At 40.5% G+C, this 18,190-nt stretch overlaps 1 protein-coding gene across 16 annotated transcripts in view; it reads right to left on the bottom strand.

The window, feature by feature from the left end:
* ZNF236 (zinc finger protein 236) overlaps positions 1–18,190 on the bottom strand; it is a 117,646-nt gene that overhangs the window by 11,786 nt on the left and 87,670 nt on the right. For 8 of the 16 annotated variants that reach the window (XM_023648002.2, XM_023648000.2, XM_023648003.2 and 5 more), the window contains 6 exons: positions 17,344–17,489; positions 17,009–17,249; positions 16,411–16,590; positions 13,243–13,398; positions 6,998–7,185; positions 2,070–2,201 (listed from right to left, as the gene is read on the bottom strand). In XM_023648002.2, coding sequence (XP_023503770.1) covers positions 2,070–2,201; positions 6,998–7,185; positions 13,243–13,398; positions 16,411–16,590; positions 17,009–17,249; positions 17,344–17,489 — 1,043 coding nt within the window. Of the gene's footprint in view, positions 1–2,069; positions 2,202–6,997; positions 7,186–8,226; positions 8,309–13,242; positions 13,399–16,410; positions 16,591–17,008; positions 17,250–17,343; positions 17,490–18,190 lie in introns of all 16 variants that reach the window. The other 8 variants (XM_070275873.1, XM_023648001.2, XM_070275874.1 and 5 more) reach the window with 4 other exon arrangements.

Here is an 18,190-nt window from a genome sequence, read left to right as displayed (position 1 = left end):
CAGAAGAGCAAAGATAACACAAATGTCACATGCCATAAGGGTAGGTATAATTTTGTGACACCTGTGTCAGGTGTGCATGTGTCTACACATGAATGTGTATGTAAAGAAAAGAAACAATAAGAACACACATTGTTTTCAGGCCATTGCATAAAACAGATTTCTTGTGAGTGAAAAGAAGTTTGAAAAACACTGGGATAAATGATACTCAAGGCTGTTTTATGCTGCAGATAAAAAACTACATGATTAAAACAAACAACACAGAAGGAAATATACAAACTAAAACAAAACCCTGGAGTTAGTGGTGCTGTCTACTATCGTCTACTAACACTTACAAATATTATCAGTAGTTAGAGTAACTCAAAGACAAGCAGCAAATTGTTTCTGAATCAAACATTTCATTCACAAGAAGTGAGCATTCAATGTCTGTGTCCTTTCACTGTAACCACGAGTAGACAGATTTCTCTGAGTCCTGTGAGTCCTTCATTGAACTCAAGCGTGGTCTTGGGAACCCTCAAGACAAATGTGTTAAAGTTACACAAACTGAAATTCAGTTAGATAAGCTGTGGTTACTCAGGCAAGATTGGGGGAAATTGCCAGCACTGGGTACGTCTAATTTCTTTATGAAAAGAGGCCTTGTCCCATTGAAAAGACCAATGAATAATTATCTTGAAACTCATTTGCTAAAACTGCTTAAGTATAAAATTTAATGCTTCTTAAATTCAAAGACTATTTATTAACTGCACTTCTAACTCTGAAAAGTTTTAAAGAAAGAGTTTCTGGACTCCTCTATATTTAGAACTATTACTTGCTAACATTTTGGCCCCCCAAAACATTCATTTTAAGAAAAAAGACTAGTTAAATGACAAATAGGTCATGCACACACACATACGTAAGTGGATATAGAAAGGTACAGCAAAACTTAAGAGAATCAGCAACGGTATTACAAGAAAAGCTACAAAACAACCAAATGCAGTAAATGGGAAACTGAAGTCTGCTCAGTAAGCAAATATAAGAGGATATTAATAAATTTTAAACCAGATTTACACATGTGGGGGATTTGAACTGGCCACCCTAAATGTGTCTCTTTGGTTCATTATTTTTAAGAACAAAAGACTCTGAAAGAATCTCTGACCTCCCCCCTTCACTCACATGTGGAAGATAACAAACACATGGATAAAGAGAACAGATTAGAAGTGACCAGAGGGGAAGGGGGTTGGGGGGTGGGCGAAAAGGATAAACGGGCACATATGTATGGTGACGGATAAAAGTTAGACTACTGGGGGTGAGCATGATGAAGTGTATTCAGAAATTGATAAACAATAATGTACACCCGAAATTACAAAATATTATAAACCATTATAATCCCAATAAAATTGCTTACAAAAAAAAAAAGAATTTAAGGCAAAGGCGTGTCCCCAGGACAGGCCATCACAGTAGATAACTCTGGGCATTGGCAGACCAGGAGGGTCCTGGCCAAGTCCATCTTATCAAGGTTCTGTCTACCAAACACCTGCTTCCCATGTCCCTGTGAGTCGCCTTCCTCCCCTTTGAAGCCCCAAACCCCCACCCACACCCTCCTCCTTTGTCTTTGGCTAAAGATGGTATTTAAGGTGGCGGCTGTGGCCATTCTGGGGAGTTGCTCAGCTTTCCCGGGTCTCTCCCATGAGTACATGTTACAAAGCTTTGTTTGATTTTCTCCTGTTATTCTGTCTCATGTCAATTTAATTTGTAGGCCGGCCAGAAGGACCTAGAGGGTAGAGGCATTGTCTTCCTCCCCTACACACATTATTGGCTGCTCCATCTCATTTTGTGGTGCTAAAACCACACCCCACTAAACACCAAGTCACAGAGTGAACCAGGTCTAGCAGGAGTCCTTCAACACACACCACCCCCAGACCCACTACAGCTCAGCACGCTCTTCACTCAGGGTTCGGCTGGAGACACAGCTCCTCAGATGCAGCCCCAACCACCAAGCCATGCAGCACTCCCCACGACCCTCTACCCCAGCCCTTCTGAACCCATGCTCTTTAAGGAGCGAGAGAGGACGTGAGGAGAAGGGCATACTGCACCTGGTAGGCGATCTCCTCACAGGTGGCAGACGACGGCTGCGGGGTGTGGCTCACCAGGATGACCTGCGGAGAGCCTGCACCCCCTTGGCCCGAGAGAGAGGGGTCCGTGAGTAAGGCTGGGAACTGCTGACCCTGGCAAAGATTATCACTAGTTTAGAAGTTATGACATTATCACATTCAGTCATCATTTAAAAGATCTTCTACGGGGCAGTCACTTTGGAAAACAAGTTGGCGGGTCCCCAAAAAGTTAACCACAGAATAACCATATGACTCAGCAATTCTACTCCTGGGCATCTGCCCAAGAGAAATGAAAACCTGCGTCTACTTGAAACCTTGTACAAGAACGTTCACAGCAGCACTATTCACAATAGCCAAAAGGGGGAAACAACCCAAATATCCATTAACTGAGGAAGGGATAAACAATGTGGGATATGTGTATAATGGAATATTATTTGGCAATAAAAAAGAATGAAGCATGGCATGTGCTACAACATGGATGAACCTAGAAAACAATATGCTGAGTGAAAGAGGCCAGTCACAAAAGACCACATTTTGTATGATTCCATTTATGTGAAATGTCCACAAGAGGCAAATCTGTAGAGACAGAACAGAGATCAGTAGTCGCCAAGGGCTGGGGAAGACAGCAAGGGGCGGGGTGGGCCTTGGGCTAGGGGGACACCAGGAGTGACTGCTTACTGCTATCATACAAGGTTTCTTTTCAGGCTGATGAAATGTTCTGAAAGTAGATATGGCGATGGTTGCACAACTGTGTAAATATATTAAACACTTTTAAATTGTACCCTTTAAATAAATGGGTGAACTTTATGATAAAAAAATAAATTATATCTCAGTAAAGTTGTAAAATATATATATTTATAAAGAATATTTATTTAAATGTTTACTTAATGTTTATTAAATAATGCTTGTTTGAAAATACACATACAACTTTGCTATACTATACAAAACTACTTTGAGCCTCATTACCACTCCAGCATGCCTTTATCTATTGACTGTGATTCTGAGACAAAAAGAGAATGAATGTGGTGGGGTGGGATAGCGGGGGCAAGCGCCGAGAGGAAGTTTAGCTTAAATGAACCAACTATGTACAGAAAATGCTGAATCTATATAAACACCTTAGCATACAACTTGAACTGCTAAAATCAAACTGCATTCTACACATATTTTACACATAATTAAAACGCTCACTTGAGACATTAATTAGAAAAATCACCATCAAAGCATAACACTAAGGGGGTAAGGGGTCACTAAGAACACTGGCTGATCATAAAAATCATGCCATGTCACTAGCACCCTGCAGCTGAAGGTGAGGGCTGTTTCTTAATGTCTTCAGGAGAGTGACAAAGCTGAGCTCCAACAGGGCAGACAAAGGATTGAGGAAGGGGAGGGGAGATGAACAAAAGGACTGAGATGGGATTTAAGAAAACTTCATCCACCAGAGAATTTCAGGTCCACTTCTTACGGGAAAGACACTACCTAAGGCAGACAGGGAAATAGAGGAAATGTGGAATACGGGGTACGTAGCACAGAAGATAAATTTACAAAGTCATCCTCACAGACACTTGAGAAAGAGAGTTTCTTAAATTGACTTAAGATTCTTTTCTTCCCATAGGCACCTTTAAAAAAAGAAAATGATGAGGCCAGCCCCAGTGGCCTAATGGTTAAGTTCAGTGTGCTCTGCTTTGGTGGCCCAGACCAGACCTACACCGTTCTGTTAGTGGCCATGCTGTGCTGGCTACTCACATACTAAAAAATAGAGGAAGACTGGCACAGATGTTAGCTCAGGGTGAATCTTCCTCAGCAAAGAAAAAGAGCAAATAATGATATTTTAGGTATTTCCACATATCAAATTTTTTTTTACACAAACATGTAATAGATTGAAAAGTTATAAAGATTCATGTTCCTTATCCCCCTTACAAAGTGAAGTTCATTGGGGGCTGGCTTGGTGGCATAGTGGTTAAGTTTGCGTGCTCTCCTTCTGCAGCCCAGGGTTTGCAGGTTCAGCTCCCGGGTGGGAACCTACACACTGCTCATCAAGCCATGCTGTGGCGGTGTCCCACATGGAAAATAGAGGGAGACTGGCACAGATGTTAGCTCAGGGACAATCTTCCTCAAGCGAAAAGAAGAACATTGGCAACAGGTGTTACCTCAAGGCCAATCTTCCTCGCCAAAAAAAAGGAAACAAACAAACAAAGGGAAGTTCATTGAATACTGCTACTTTCAAATACCACTTACTTCTGCACTTTTTGTTATGTGTCTATTGCTGGCTTTTGCCACCACTCTTATCAGACTACCCAACTTTGAAAAACAGTGTCAATTAAAATTAATAAATTCACATTTCCTTATTTTATTAATCAAAGACAAACAGAAATGCTGGCTGGAAATTCTGATATATATATAAGAACCAGTGTTGGCTCAATAAATTCATATATTCTCAACCAAAAGCTAAGATATTTGAGACTCTAAGCTTACGTAGGTTTATCAAAGCGAAATGATAATTCTCTTTTGTTTTGAAATGACAAAATTACAGAAGAACAGGCTAGCAGTTGTCAGGGGAGGGGAGAGTGAGTGTGGCTATAAAAGGGCAACCTGAGGGATCCCCATGGGGATGAGGGACATGTTCCGTGCCTTGACTGAGTCAGTGACCACACCTGGTTGATACTGTGCTATAGTTTTGCAAGATGCTACCACTAGGGGAAACTGGGTAAAGGGTACATGAGATCTCTCTGTATTATTTCTTATAATTGCGTGTTAATCTACAATTACTTCAAAATAAAAGGGTTAATTTTAAAAAGCCAGAATACAATGTACTTTACTAGCTTATCATTGGTGTTTCAATTGCCAATATTAAGTGTTCTTAATGCAAACACCCTGATTCAAAAATCAAGTGTGTAATAAAATAAATGCTCAACAATTAGCTACACTCATGGAAGTGGTGACCTGAACCCACTAAAATGAAAGTCGTTTATTTTTGGTTTGTATTATTACTTGCAGTCTATTTCTTTCTTTGCTATATTTGGTTTTCACTGAGGTGGGAATTACAATAATTCTCATTATTCCCCAAGTACACATGAACTTTGCAAGCTCCCAAGCAGAGGGGAGCAGGGCTTCAGCTCAGCTCCTCACTCAGCCCAGGCAGCTGCATCAGAATCACGTGGGAAAGAGGGACGGTGAGGAACACAGATTCCAGCCCCACCCACAACCACTGAATCAACCTCGGATGGAGACCCAAAAATTCTGATGTGCAACCAAGTTTGGGAAATACTGGTAAAAAATGACCAAGGGTTGGCCCTATTGATGAATGAGACTTGATGGGATAACAAATTTGACTCGTTATCAAGTACCTGTAAATCAACCTAATTTACTATTCACATGTACTATAATTTCACCAGAAATATTTTTCTTAGCAGTTCATAATCTCACTGCCCTATACAATTCTTAATAAACTAAGAAAAACACTGTGCCTCAATGAAAATGTCAAGATATTTAGAACCAATAACAGTCAACATGAGAAACTTGTAGGAAGATGAAAGCTAAGTAGGGCATGGAATTAAGAAAGCTTTAAACAGCTGGGGTTAAGACAATTCTAGTTATAATATGCGCAAGTACCTCTGGAACTTTAGAACTGGCCTCTTGTCACAGCAGGGTCCCTGGAGGGAATGAGAGGAGGGCTCAAGGCAGGGCTTACCCAGAGCTACTCAGCCCAGACGCTGGTCAGCCAGAATGGAAGCCACTACTTCCAAGGGAGTGCCTGGGCCCTCACTTGCAGTGTGCCACAGGCTGCCCCAGGAAAGGGCCCTGCGGTGCTGGCGGACCTCCACCAGTGAACCTGAAAGGGCTATCTGCCAACGGTGAGTGAGCATTCTCCACTGCAACAATTTGTGCTTGTCCTGATGCAAGCTGGCTGAACACTGGCCCTGGAGCAGTGCAGGAAATGTCACTATTTACAGATGAAAAGAATTAGAACTCAGAAGAGGTTAGTCACTTCTCCAGAGTCAAAATAGCCACCACAGGGCTGTGACAAGACTGGAACTAATCTTGCTCTAGATGCAACAACCTTAACTGTTTTTCTTATACAGGGATCCTAAAAAGCGGAGACAGGGGTAATACAAGAACGTGTTCTGTAGACAGAACAACAAACGAGCTTTCCGGCTCTGCGGCACCTTCTGCTGTTCTCGCGGCCAGGGACAGGCATATAGGAACAGGAACTATCTGCTAGGTCAACTTACAAAACTCTGACATAGCTTGATCATAATAAATCTTCATTACAATTAATAATTTATCATAATGATTTTTTAAATTAAACTCCAAAAGGTTTTCCAGCGTCTTAGCTCAATGCATTATATAAAAGGTGCACCCTTCGATCCAGCATATCTGCTCGTGGGGGATTCAGCTCAGAACATTAGAACTTCTACTCTAATTATTGAAACCTTGACTGCAACATAATGCCCCTCAGTAAACTCGTCCATAAAACAAAATGATCCACAGCCACTAAAACACTTTGGCACTGCTAAAATCACTGACGGGGGAGGATGTTTACAACATAATCAAAGGGGAAAGCTGACACTACATGATATATACACGAACTCATTTCTGCAAAAATTTTAAACTATGCTATCTGTGTGGATGCATGTGAAAGTTGAGGAGGATAGAGACACTAAAATGTTAACTGTAGTTCTGTTTGGGTAGTGGATTTTTTTAAATACTTTTCTGTATTATCTGCATTTTCTTGATTTTCCCTTTTTGCATTTAACATATTACATTTTTTAATCACAAAAAAACCACTTTAATTTTGGAAAACAGTTCAGAATACATATTTAGGAAAGAATAAATGAATAAAGTTTCCCAAGCTTACTCTTTGAAATGGTACCATAACTCTACCATGAAGGGAAAGGCAGTGAGGCACACACCTGAGAAGCGATGTTGAGCGTGACCGTGTCCAGTCCTCCGGAGAGCAAACCCTGAGTATCAGCCAGAGTCAGCGTGACGCTGGCATCTCCTCCCACCCCTGAGGAAGACATGACCAGGTTCTGAGCAGACATGCCAGAGGGAGACATCGGTGTTGTCGAAGGAAGGCTTCCAGTTGTAGTATTAAGCTCTACAAAAAGGCAAAATAAGTAGATCAATGAAAACGCTAGATTCATCCAATTTTAACAGCATAGGAAGAGTGGTTTTCATAAAGGGACTAATCTGTCATAACCAGCATTTACATTGCCTAAGATTTTGAAACTGCACCAAGGAAATCATAGAATCTTTGATTCTAATTTTATGGCAAGGCTTTTGTAGTTTCTAAATATTTTTATACATAAATATACTCTGCTTAAGTATAAATAGAGAAAAACAGTAAAAGAGGAGTGAAAATGTGACCCCATAGTTCCAGTAACTGTTGCCAATGCAGAAGGAAACTCAGACAAGAATTTTCAGGACACTGTCCCCATCTAGGACCAGAGACCAGCCTGAAAAGAGGAGTCAGGTGTGATACACTGAGCAATGAACAGTCCAAAGCTACAATGTGACCACGTCCACGACATTCGCACTTCCACCAGCCTTTACGTCTACTCATTCTGAAATACAGGGAATCAAAATAAACCTCATGCAATCCTGTAAATAGTAATTTATCCTGCATGACATCTTAATTTTCTTTGGCTAAGACAACAAAACTTTATATATTTTCCCCTTGTAGCCAATGATAAGAGAAAAGGAGATATCTGGGACAGAATCAGGCAAAGAAAGACCTCTTCTTCTACAGAACAGAAACTCATGCACCCTACGGGCAAATGAGATGGGCTTAGCACGGGATTATCAAAGTCCTGTGGTGCGCACCAACAAAAACCATTTTTTAAGTTTCTACTTGTAAGTATAACACATGCACATGCAAGTACACAAATACACACACACACTCTCACAATCCTTCCATTCATCTAACAAACATGATTCATCATCCATTTGTGTCAGCCACTGTGCTAGGTGCTAGAGATACCAAGATGATAACTAAAGCAGAAGCTGAAAACCCTATTTCCTAATTAGGTTTAAAAACAAAACAAAACGAGGCTCCTGTCAAGACTCTGCTGAGACGGGGGTCACATCAGTCCGGAGCCTGTGCTCGAGTCAGGGGCCAACGGGAGACCAGGTCACTTACTTGTAACTGGAGTCCTCCAAACACAATGCCTCCACAGATGCACACTCTTGGAGTCCCACACTGTGCTGCACAGACCTGGAACCTTCAAAAGCAGTATAACCATTAGGAGGCTAGGAGTCTCTGCTCTGAAGCAGCCACCGGGGCTCCAAAGACAAGCTCGTGAGATCCCTCCCACCTCGCCTAGCATCTGCAGAGGGGACTCCTAAAACACGCCAGGACAGCAGGAGGAGTGTGGATTTGTGGAGGGTGCATCTCTAAGCACTCCAGTTATCAGTACACTGGTCAGCCTCGATTCATTCTCCTGACGTCACCTCCACACATCCTTACTCTTGCAAACTAGCATGCAGGCATGATTTTAACGTAAGTGGACAAAGATTAGAAAGAAGAACCTGGAAGAACATGGCGATGACCAGCTACATGAATCGCTGGTGCATCAAAACCAGTGAGGAGACCACAGGGTGGGCCGTCAAAACACCCAGCTGAGAGAAGCACGGTGGTCTAAGGCTCACCGGGACCACATCCACAAAGAGCGAAGCCAAAAGCTCATGGGGTCCATGGCTACTTGGACGGCAAGACTTCACACCTCAGCCGAACTCCTGAAATAAGGGACCAAGGATCTTCTCCCCCTTCCCACCAGTAAAACATTTCTGACTTTGATGACTATTAATGTAAAAGGTTCCAGGACTGTGCATCACAAGAAATCTAAAGAAAACAGAAGCCTGGGTGTTCATGTAACTAAAGTGAATCCTGACACAAATCTCAGTGAAAAGACTAAACAACTTCAGGCGAAGCCAGAGTTCCTATTTCAACTCAAACAGTATGGCGCATGAACCTTTAATAACATTCTTAATTCAAGAGACTTTCCACAAAGAGGATGATACCAGTTCAAGTGAACTATCCTCAATATAGTTGAAAAGAACATGTGATTAAAGTAGGAAAAAACTGAAATTTTCTTAAGCTGTAATTAAATAACTAATTAAAAGCTATAATTACATTTGCTCAACATATAGCTCTTAATTATATAAAAACATTTGTTTAAAGCTCTAGAAGCCACAGGTTTAAAATCAAATTAAACACTCAACATGAAAATTAAGATTCATTACTTAAGCAAGACTGCCGACCCTCACTTGCAGTTTCCACTTCAGCTTCTCTGAAACCACTATTCCCCGAGGACACAGCACAGCAATCTCCGTTCATTTTATGACTCTAACTCAAAAAAGTAATCTTTAAAGGATTAATAAAATTCTGTATGTTCATCAACCCCAGCACTGTCTTCAATCTTTGTTGGGATAAGTTTTCATAGCTTCCAAGAAAACTTAATTATAATTTTGGAAGGTTTCCTAAGTAGTTTAAAAGATGAGAGATCAGCTTTTTCTTGAAGTTAACAAAAATGTTAGAGACGGAGGTGGGAGGTGGCAGGAACAGGAAGGGTGCGGTAGTCTGGCCATTGCTTCCCGAGGAGAAAGTGGGGAGAACGTCCTCCTTAATTTTAAAATGCACCCACAGATAAGAAATGTTAAAATTTCTGAGCTGTTGGGAAATAAGTAATTGTTTGTATTTAAATCTAGAAGAGACAAAGGCTAAAACAACCTTACTACAAACTAGTAAACAAAGAAGTGGTGTTTTCTTTCACTGAAAGCACAACTCGATTTATTCATCAAAATTATCTTAAAAGTGGGTTGAGAACAAAAAGATAATACCAATTTGAGAAAAATTCCTTACAAAGCTGTGCTAAATTTCAAGCCTGTATTAACAACACTTTCTGCCTCTGAAAGGGTACTTACATCATATTTGACTACTTTCTAGGAAAACTACTTGTGTCAAATCTTGTCATAGATCTTAGGATCTGACTTCAAAATGGACTTCAACCCCCACATCACACATCTGAACAAAAGCATGCACTTTTTATCTTGTATGTGAAATTTTGGCTAATTTATTTGTAAATCCCTAAAAGGTAACACACTTCCTCCAATTAAGAGGCAAACAGCCAGAGTTGTCCCAGAGGCTGATAAGCCTTAATTAAATCTTGTTCACACAGAGAACTAAAAAATAACAGAAACCGTATGCATATTCATTATGCTCAGATATAAAGGTCTGGCAACAGAAGCTTTCTATGGTAACACGGAGGGTCTGTATTTTAGTGTTTATCTTAGAAGAGGTCTGTTCAATCTCAAACAAAGTCATTTTAATTTCACTTCTTACTGGTGTTCCCTGAAGCTTGCTCTGGGACTGACTTTGACTCTAAGATAGCTATTGCCCATTAAGAGGTAGTCTCTTCACCAATACTACATAGATGGGATCAACTATTTAATCATGACCAGTACCAATGGAATATGCAAACATCTCCAAAAACATGTGCTCAATATCAAGGATTGGTTGGTTCAATGTAGGAAAAATCTCTTCCTATGGCCAGGATTATTCAAAGACACCAAAGGTATGTGAAAACATAATACAACTGATCTCCTCATATAAAATTAATCCTGTATTTATAAGAGCTGATATTGTGTTACTAAACAAATGCTCTTTAATTACAAGCTCATCTTTTATTTTACAATTATCACCAAATCCCTTGAAAAAAATTTTTTTAAATAAGGCACCACATTAAGCTAAAGCAGCATCAAAAAGAGAGAGAGACAAATTCTCTCTTTCAGTTCTGCCATCAGCCATACTGCCCTGAAAAACCCTTCACCTGCATGTACCCCTGAAGGCGGATCTATAAGGGAAAACACTTGATGTCTGACTAACCAGATACCGTAGTTTAAAGAAACACTGGTAGCCAAACAGAGCCCTCAGGGTTCACGTGTTCCCCTTCCATCCACTCTCTCCATTCTGATCAGAACATCCCCAGTTTTAAATTAAGTAACCTACTGCACCAGCAAACATTCCAATTACCAAGTAGCACAAAAACCCACCCCACTTAAATTAAAACATCTAATACTCGTCTTTCCATCAATTTGCCAAAGACTCTCTAAAGATGTGAAGCAGAGCTTCCAGGAAGACACAAGATTCTACCACTGGTGGCCGGTCTATTCCTCAGTGAAGCAGGCTGGGGAGAGCCTGGATTCCTAAAACTCCAGAACAGAGACCCACACCAGAGCGTGACAACCACTCTGGTGGCCCAGATACAAGAAATACATCTTCATGCCACTCGTGCACCATGCAGAGTGGGAAGGATGACAAACTCACAGCCTGTGATCAGAATTCTAGAGATGATAAGCAAGAACACACTTGGTTTAAAAAAAAAAAAAAAAGGATACAAACTCTGACTTTCAGAAAGTCAGTAGAGAAAAGTTTGCTGTCACTTCAACAGCACAAGACACACGCAGATGTCTCACTACCACAGACGATACTATAGCCTGAGAGTCCTAGCTTAGAACACAAAACAAAGTTCCCCTCAATTGAAAACAGAACAAACAAGAAGCCTCCCTTATTTCAAATTAATGAGAATTGAGTTCTATGATAGCTTTTTAGAGCCCCAAAATTAATCAAGCAAATTGATAAGGAAGAACAGAGTAAGATTAAGTAGATACAGCAAGACACCGAGAGCAAAAGTCCAGTGGAAACAATCACTGGTCAGAGTCCAGATTCTGGATCTGCCTTGATCCCTCAGGATGTAAGTGAGAGAGTTCTTAACCACTGGGGCCTTGGTTTACCCTTCAGGAACTGAGAAGGGTGTCAAAAGCTCCTCCAAGGTCCTGAATGGCCCATGCCCTCCTTGGATCTCCGCCAATCTTACGCTGTGCCGCCTTGCCTCAGCTCACAACCTTCTTCAGCTCAGCAAGGCAGCCCAGGCCACACACACTGTGCCGCTGCCTCAGGAGGAGCGCTCACACTGCCAGAGCTCCATTCTCGGCTCGGCCGGCCCTCTCCAGAGAAGCCATCCCCCACTGGGACAAATTCCCCGAGACCTGCTCTCTCGGAACTGTTCTCTCTCCATTTTATGTGGTCACTATTGTAATTTTACATTGACTTACGGATTCTTCAGTAAATGTCTGCATTCTATAGCTTCTAGGATCCAACCATGTCTGCCTTGCTCAGTTTTACACTCCCAGATTTAGCAAAATTCCTACCACATAGTACATACTACAATCTTCTATTGAATAAATGATTTACTGGATAAGAAAGCATTTCAATCAAGCATGAAAAAAGTCTAGCTGTGGGTACAAAAATATCTAAAGATTATTAATTTTTTTCTCAAAAAATGATATACATAGGTGGAATATAAGAGGGCTAAGAAATTACTGAAATCTCTACAAGGTGAAGAAGACTGGATAAGCATGTCATCCGGAACAGTTAACAGTTACATATGAAGCTGTGATTTATTTTACTGGAGCTCATTTAGTTTTATTTTAATTGAGCTTATTTTTATTTTTTATAAAAGTCTATACTTCAAAACCTTAGAAATATGCCTTCTTTTAACTTTGTTATCCTACTGTCAGCTGGCCAGAAAATTCACACTGCAGGGCACAAAGTAATGAGCTGGAGAAACTTCCAGCATAGGTAATCAGGGGACAGCTTTGTAATGGAGTCATCAAAATGCTCCCCTGCATAAATACATAACGCCTTGTATAGTTGAATAAGATTATTTACTTTTTGTTTTTTTGAGGAAGATCAGCCCTGAGCTAACATGTGTGCCCATCTTCCTCTACTTTATATGTGGGACACCTACCACAGCATGGCTTGCCAAGCGGTGCCATGTCTGCACCCAGGATCCAAACCAGCAAACCCCGGGCCACTGAAGCAGAATGTGCGCACTTAACCACTGTGCGACCAGGCTGGCCCCAGATTATTTACTTTTATTCGTTGAAAGGTAGGATCATTAGTTAGCTGATAAACTCGAGAGAGAATTCTGTGTCCAAGAATTACACATAAGCCACCTCTCCTTATGACTTCTCTTGCACAGGATAGAACGTTTGTCATGCTAATGAGGGCTTGCTTCCTTCCAGCGACTGGAGCGCAGCCCTTTAGCTACGGCATCTTATGGTGTCTTCTGTGGCTAACTCAGTAGCTGCATACCTGAGGAGCTCAATGTTGCACTCTGAGAGAGAAGTTGATCATTGCTGATTGTTAAGGTGGCACCTGTAGACTGATTATTGATTGCAGGTGCTGACAATCTTATGCTTCCATTTAGTTCACTACTTCCATTAGAATTGTGTTGAATAAGATCTTGACCTAAATAGAAATTAATATTGTGATATCTGAAAGTAACATGGTAATTCACATTCTGGCAAATGTGTTAAACACATATTAACATCCTATTAAAAATGAAAGCTACTTCATTTTTAGTAATATTTACAGAAAAAAAATGAAAATAAGGCCATGAAACACATTTCTGTAAGTGAGAGTATTTGTTCACACATTTTTAAGCTGTGAAGTATTTTTAAGTGCTTCTTGAGAGCTCTACTTTAACTCAGTACTTAGGCACTTAAAATTACACACCTTTTTAAATAAAACTTAAACTGAACCGAAAATATTTCCGAGAGTGGTGGACCACCAGGTGTGGATGAAAGGGACATCACAGGAGACGAGAACCCGCCATGCCTGGTCCCAACCGAGGTGGCCTGCTGAAGCGCAGATGCTGCGCTTTCCTGGAGGAGGGCTCGCTGCGCCACGCCCTCTGGACACTTAGACACACATTGAAACACGCCTGGGACATTTTCTCACCGAGAGACGCTGGCTTTTAGTTCAAAACCTGCTCACGCCAGCGTCACGGACTACTGTAATTATATAACATAATCAGACAGTATGGAAACAGATGAATATGAAAACCTGTTGATGTTTCCATGAAAACCAAACTGCTTTGGAAAGATTTGACAAGGACAGGTTACTTTTAAAAACTCTGCTGTCAAGTTAGGCATAACAAGACAACTATACAAAACTGGAGGGGAAAAGCATCAAAAGTCAAAAGGATGCTGCACTCTGCTTTCTAATTCCTGACATCCTCATGCCTCTCTAAACAAACAGAAATAGTAACTGAAGTTACGCACGGTGGGCGTGGACATGGGCAAAACAAAAAAACGCACAACTCTTATCCGCAGAGCAGACCCCTGCTGAAAAGATCTGCGGATGAAGTTCGGGGTATTAGCTATCACTTTTTTTCTGTTTGACGTAGCTTTTTACTAATAACTGGACTGAGAACATCAGGTAAGAGGACTGTCACTGTTTATGTACACGTCACTTGGGGAGGCTGAGAACTATCCTTGCCTTTTACTCATGTTTACCTTTCTCCCCCAAAGACTTATGAATTGCTAAAAGTCTGCAAAACTTAACTGAAGGGATATTTGCATTCTAGCATTCACAAGCATTTATAACTCTATGCATTAATGGAAAAGAGAACATCCTACAAAATAACCGAAAATTTCTATAGAATATCCAGATGCTTTTAATAAGGGATCATAAATTAAAAGTTTTTCCACTTTCAGGCTTTTCAGAATGGGATAAGGAAGCGTTGACTTAGGAGTCACTATGGCCCATTCTCATTACGTGTAACGAAGCACAGAGAAAATAAGAAATTTTAAGCCCAAAGTTTGGGCAAACCTTATTTCATCGACTGATTTAAAGATCTCCCCTATGACAAACCTTTTAATCTAAATTTTTTAAAAAATTAGTTATCTTCACCTACTCTTTTGAATACACTAATAAGCAATAAAATAACGAAATCATCAATGACACAAAAACATAGGAGAAATAGAAGCACAATCCACAAACTGAATAACACATTGTCTGAACTCTAAGTGAGACTCTTCATAATTATGTGTGTTTTGTACAGGATTAGCACCATGCCTCATATATCAAGGTTACTCAAAAAAAGTTAATTTGATCAACAAAATAGCTTTCTTAAAATAACTCTTCTATATTTCCAACCTTGAAATTCAGTTATATATAATGAAAGGAGGAAGGTTCCTGAATTATATAAAATTCAAAGTTAATTTTTGCCGTCTAATAGCATCTAAAAATCACTGCAAGTCATTCAAAAGCAAAGTTCTACCTAAGAATAGTTCCTCAAATTTCTCACGTTTCCACCATCATTCCTAGTGTTTTAAGGGAAAATGTGGACGCTTCCACCATCACACTGTATCTCCAGGGAGGTTATTTTGACTCCCAGAAAAACGTTTTTCTTATTTTTAACAACAGCCTCATGAAGTTGTTATGAGGCTTAAATGAATTAATGTTAAACGAATTAATAATATTTGTAAGTCACGAAAATAGTGCCTGGTGCATAATAAGGGTCATAAAAATTGTTGCTAATCTTAAAAATGACTTTTAGTTAACTTGAAGAGTTCATAGCGAAGAATCACGTTGGCAAAGCACACCTGTAAAATATGTCCCAGGGTAACTCAGATCAAAAAACGCTGTGAGAGAGGCCGGCCTGGTGGCGCAGCAGTTAAGTTTGCACATTCCGCTTCGGCGGCCCGGGGTTTGCCGGTTCGGATGGCGGGTGCGGATATGGCACCGCTTGGCAAGCCATGCTGTGGTAGGCGTCCCACATAGAAAGCAGAGGAAGATGGCCACGGATATTAGCTCAGGGCCAGTCTTCCTCAGCAAAAAGAGGAGGATTGGCCGCAGATGTTAGCTCAGGGCTAATCTTCCTCAAAAAAAAAAAATGCTGTGAGCATTAATGATATATAAGAAGAACCTGATCGTGAATATCACAGCCCTGGAACAGGGAATGAGTCAGCTTGGTGAATTATGTGCAGGATTAATTTACCAATTTCAAGTGCCCCACACAAAGGGTAGTTTCTACACTTTCACCTACTTTTCAGTGTTCTACTACATTTAATATTTTTCTATATAATCTGAGCAGAATTCTGAAAAGATCAGGAGAGCAGGCATCTACAACGTCCTACCATACAGGGTTTATACCAATTACATTCTTTCAGTTTAATGGAACATGAGTAAGAACTACGAAGCTATGGTTTTCTGCTCTTTGCTAAAAAAAAAAAAAAAAAAGGTGACAAAAATAACTGACTCAAACTGGAAGTGACACAGGAAACTACCATTTTCAATTTCTGGTATTAGATTTGAATTGTAACATTATTTTCACGAAACTTGAATTTCTCACATAAATTACACACACTTATTGAGCACTGGCTTTATGCAAAGCTCAGTGTTGCAGGAAAATAATACAAAGAAGATACACTTCAACTGCAGGTGAAAGGATGTTTAAAATTTTAAACGACTAACCAGAGATAGTCAGCGTGATTTCCTGCGGAGACCCCGAGGATGATGCGGCAGTGGGTCCAGCAGCCTGAGCCAAGACCTGGCTCAGACTTGAGTTGTTAATGGTCAGTGTGATCTCGTGGGGGCCACTGGAGGTGGACACCAGGCCTTGTGACGTCATCACTTGAGAGAGGTCTTGAGTCCCTGGTCATCATTACAAAACAAAACAAAACAAAACAAAGCTGGGCTTAAAAAACAATAATTTTCTCCTTTTTTATATTAAAAATATTTTAGTGAGATTTATTTCAAAAGGAGAAAGATTCAAAATAAAATATAAGCCATCTTTAATTCCTTCCTCTCAAAAGATAAGAAAGCCTTATGATGGAACAGGAAGCCAACAGGACAAAAGTAATTATATGAATGTAGTGATCTATGCACATATATTGAATAAACATCATTTATCATAAGAAAAGCTTACTTTACCCATAGGACATTTGATTTATTTGGTGAGCTTTACAATGAGACAGAAATGGCAGCACAGTGTCCTAAAATCAAATATGTGACTACAAGCAAGAAGCTGAAATGCCAGCTGTCAAAATCGACAAAAGTGAATGGCTCCTACCACTGCTGCTAGTGGTCAACACGGAATCCTGCTCAGACAGTGGGCCTATGGTCAAATTGGCAGATGTCACCGTGGGCTGTAAGGACAGGCCTGAGATGGGCTGGATGACCACACTGGCTGGGACCGTACTGTCCGGCGTCTGAAGAGAACTGCTTTGTGCGGCCAAGCCAGGCTCCCCTGTCAGCTGCTGAGCAAGCAAATTGCTCTGCTGTAGCGTTTGCTGCAAGATGCTTGGGTCGATCTGAAAAGCAACATAGACATTTGTAATGAAAATTTCACACTTACGTGTGATTTAGACCACGTTAAAGCACAGAAAACCACGGCAGGTATCATACCTGTAATGTGATGTTATTAATGCTAGAGGCATCAATTCCAGAAATTTGAACATTTGACCCAACCAAGTTAGCAGCCAGCTGTAACTGGATGCCTTCCAGGGTGGCCAGGCTTCCGTCGGTCAAAGACACTGTCCAGTCACCACCTGCTGCAGAGAAAGGAACAGGAGAGACCGTGTAGCAATGTGATCTAATCAACGAGCACTGACGCTTACTCCACACCACACACACACATTACCTAACTTATCATCAGAAAACAAACCCTGTGAAATAGATAATCATATCATCCATTTTAAATGTAACAGGAAACTAGGCTCAAAGAGACGACACTGATCAAACCAAGATTTAACAAAACAACCAGTGACTGTCTTTTATTAGGCTTTAATCACACCATAGGACACATACACAGAAAGAAAGCCACAGAAGATGCTAATAGCTATTAACATTTGCTATATTTATCTGTAAGTACATAAAAAACCCAAGTGGCTAAAATTTAATACTTCTCAAGCACTGCACCACCCCAACAGCCACTGAGTAACTCCAGTTTATTAAAAACAATGTTAACGAGTAGTTAGAAATCACACGTCTCATTATCAAATTTGTGAGAATGCTAGAAACAAACAAGTTTAAACCCAGTAAAAATAAAAAGCTAAACACAGTACTAAAGTATTAAAAAGGAGATGTGATGGAAGAAAGAATGGGAAATGGGAGGGTAACTGGCTAAAGATGAAATTTCCAGCTGCCACATTCGGGAAATTTCAAGGAAGGGCAGTGTTCTGTTGCTGACAGTAACGTTTCTTCATTACTGGCAGCAACAAAAGTGACATCTGTTAGTGCACTTACTGTGCCA

The sequence above is a fragment of the Equus caballus genome, chromosome 8 (assembly GCF_041296265.1).
Source record: "Equus caballus isolate H_3958 breed thoroughbred chromosome 8, TB-T2T, whole genome shotgun sequence".
Lineage (NCBI taxonomy): Eukaryota > Metazoa > Chordata > Mammalia > Perissodactyla > Equidae > Equus > Equus caballus.
The sequence above is the reverse complement of the archived record's forward strand: the minus strand, read 5'-3'. Positions and strand labels throughout refer to the sequence as shown.